Source organism: Meleagris gallopavo, chromosome 1 (assembly GCF_000146605.3).
Source record: "Meleagris gallopavo isolate NT-WF06-2002-E0010 breed Aviagen turkey brand Nicholas breeding stock chromosome 1, Turkey_5.1, whole genome shotgun sequence".
Classification (NCBI taxonomy): domain Eukaryota; kingdom Metazoa; phylum Chordata; class Aves; order Galliformes; family Phasianidae; genus Meleagris; species Meleagris gallopavo.
This window is the reverse complement of record NC_015011.2, coordinates 137,269,906-137,272,836: the sequence shown is the minus strand read 5'-3', so window position 1 is coordinate 137,272,836 and position 2,931 is coordinate 137,269,906. Positions and strand designations below refer to the sequence as shown.

At 45.3% G+C, this 2,931-nt stretch overlaps 1 protein-coding gene across 1 annotated transcript in view; it reads left to right on the top strand.

The window, feature by feature from the left end:
• Window positions 1–1,638: 1,638 nt before the first annotated feature.
• Window positions 1,639–2,931, top strand: part of LOC104917422 (propionyl-CoA carboxylase alpha chain, mitochondrial-like) — a 74,064-nt gene continuing 72,771 nt past the window's right edge. The window contains exon 1 of the mRNA XM_010728632.1: window positions 1,639–1,810. Within this exon, the coding sequence (XP_010726934.1) occupies window positions 1,639–1,810 (172 nt within the window). The remainder of the gene's footprint in view (window positions 1,811–2,931) is intronic.

The window sequence follows — 2,931 nt, the reverse complement described above, 5'->3', positions numbered from 1 at the left end:
AGACCTCAGCAGCACGGCGATGTGCCTGCGGGAGGCTGTGGGTTGAAGCAGCTTTCTGCATACAAAATGGTGTTGCCCGTTACGGTGTCCTAGCCATGGTAACCGGGGCGTGGGTTTGGGAAGGGGTCCTGGCATCTTCCCTGCTGCAGGAAATATCCTTGTAGCATTCATTGCATTACCCAGGGCGGTTTGTTTGACCGCCTTTTTGCTTTCCATCAGAAATAGAAGCCTTTCTCACCGAGCAGCCGCCCCGTTCTCTGCACATCGTCTGTGTGCCCCAACGCCGTTTGGGGGATGATGGTCCCCTACGACCCTGTTTTGATTGGGCTTTGGAAGCTGCTTTTTAGGGATGTCACTGCCGAACTGATCTCCTTCTGCTGGCATTTCCAAACAGTGCAGTTCTGCTTCCGTAGGCAGAGGCCCCTTTACCTTCACCATAAGGGAATCGGATTTTATCTGTCGGTGCAAAAATGAGAAGTAAAGACGTTTTATTGCTAATAAAACAATAGCTAATTGTTTCGGAAGAAAACATACTGTTCGAAGCGAGGTGTTGAACTTTACATCAGCAAAATGCGCATTTGAATTGTAAATGCGCCTCACCCGACGCTGCTGATTAAAACCTTTGTTTAAATTAGGGAGAAGCGCGGTGCCGGCTTCGCTCGGCGAGGCACGGCGTAGCGCAGAGACCTGCTGCCATCTGCCGATCTCCGCGTTCATCTGCACGGGCTCCGCGATGTGCCCGAGGAACTGCATGCGGGGAATTGCCCGAGGCATTCGAGTTTTTAAGAGCTGAAAGCCTGGAGCTCGACGAGTGCACACACACGGGTGTTTTCTGAACTGTTTTGTTTGGAGGGTGCTCTTGGGCACTTGGGGCTCAGTGCTATTTTCCATTTTTGTAATAAACATGATAGAGGAAACACTCTTCTGTGTCTTAAGGCGAGTAACGACTGCCAAATGATTTTTATTATGGATAAAATAGATTCAGTGCCACCAAAGTATTCCATCCCTCTACTTGTGCATGGAAACTGGAAGGGAAATTGGTTATTATGTTCCAATCCGAAAAGCTAAACAAGTTATTCACTGCAAAGCTTAGGTACATGATCAGAAGAAAAGCTTAAAAAGTAAAAGCAGTACTTAAGATATTCATCACGTTTATTTAAAAATCAACACTAAAAACCTGTCTGTCTGTTCCTAAGGGTCAGTTTCTAATTGGACGCAGTGTTGGAAATGAATGCCACAGTGCTCCTTATCCACCAACATTACCGTGCAGTGGGCACAAGGATGTTTGTGTTTGGTACATTGGTGTCTTCCCTCTGCACTCCCACTTTGGAAAATGAACCCAACATTTCTTTACTGCATTTGAGTATTTCCTTTCCTGTGCTCTTTGCTGCTGTTTGGGGTCACGTATTTCTCTTTATACATCCTGAAAATGAAACCAAATAAGGATTTCAAGCAGCGATTTTTGGGCACTCCAGCAAAGAATAGATAACAGATGTATTCTCCAGAAACATGCTGCCAAGGAGTGCGGCTCGTTCACTGGAATCCACGGAGGTACAAGGTGCTAAACCCTTTACTCTTTCTGTCCTTTAGTACAAATTGCAAGTACTGACGAAGGCTGCAGCAGAGCTGAGCAAGTACATGCCAGAGAAAGCAGCAGAGGACACCTCCAGCATCCTGCGGTCGCCCATGCCTGGAGCAGTGGTGGCTGTTTCTGTCAAGCCCGGGGACATGGTAAGAGATGGGATCTATGTGTCTGCGTTTTTGCTATATATTCTGCACAACTTTCTCCGTGGTGCAGCTGAAACTGCAGGTCACAGGGGTTCTAACCTCACCTGTGGAGTAAAGCTGAAAGCTTTCCTTTGTTTTTTATTGAAATGATAAAAGGAGGAACTGTTCAGGTTTAAAAGGGATATTTTTGGCTGGCTACAGGTCCACAGCTGCAGTACAACCTATAGATTGGTTTTGTGCCTTGATAAGGGGAAAAACATATCTGTGCGTGTAAATACGTGTGTTTATATGTGCTGTTAGTGGCAGAAGAAAATATTACTAAACACAAAGGATACAGCATAAGTGTTTTTTTTGGGTTTTGGTAGCATTTCATGAGTCATGGCTTTTCTGAACTGAGAATTCTTGCTTTCCTATGGGAATTCCCTTGTCCTGCACAAGGGATGAAGTTGACATACTGAAGGGTAGCAGAACAGACTGCTGCTGTCCTGGGGATTCCCAGTGCTCCCTACCTGGCCCTGAGCTGGAAACAAATGGAAATGCAGTGTTTCAAAAATGCGTGTAACTACTTCCTCATACTCAGCTTTATATTGCATTCGTTATATCAAATATCATTTCTAGATCTGAATGGATCTCCTGTTGCCATGAAAAGCAATAGAGGAAATATTATCAAGAGAGAAATTCCTTCAGTCTGCACCTTTAAAACCAGCAATATTCAATTAGAGCTGATGGACAGGGAGCAGCAGCAACCAGTTCTTTGTGGGGAGTGGAGGGGAACGTTTGGAAGGGAAGAGTCTGGAGCCTTTTTATAGGCTGATATTTATGCCTTGTTTTGAGGAGGAATAAATTCTGCCACGTGTTGCAGCTTTCTCTTGAAGAATGTTCTATGTTGTTTTGAAGGAATGGGACCAGTGGGGAAGAAGGCCAGAGCCAAAGGGATGTTAACTAACTGAGTCTGCCTCCACAGACCCACAAGCATCAGAGCACGAGTTGCTGAATAACATGTGGGGATGTTTTCCTGTTCTCTCCTCCTGCAGCTTCTTGCTGGAGGCACTGAGTGGTGGAGCATAGGAGCAGCGTAATCTGTGTTCTGCTGACCTGAGCTCCTTGGTGTTTTCATTGCAAAAACACATTTTGTCTTATCAAAAAGGGTTTCGCTTACATTTTTCCTTTTCAGGACTCGTGTCAAAACGTTAAAAAAAAAAG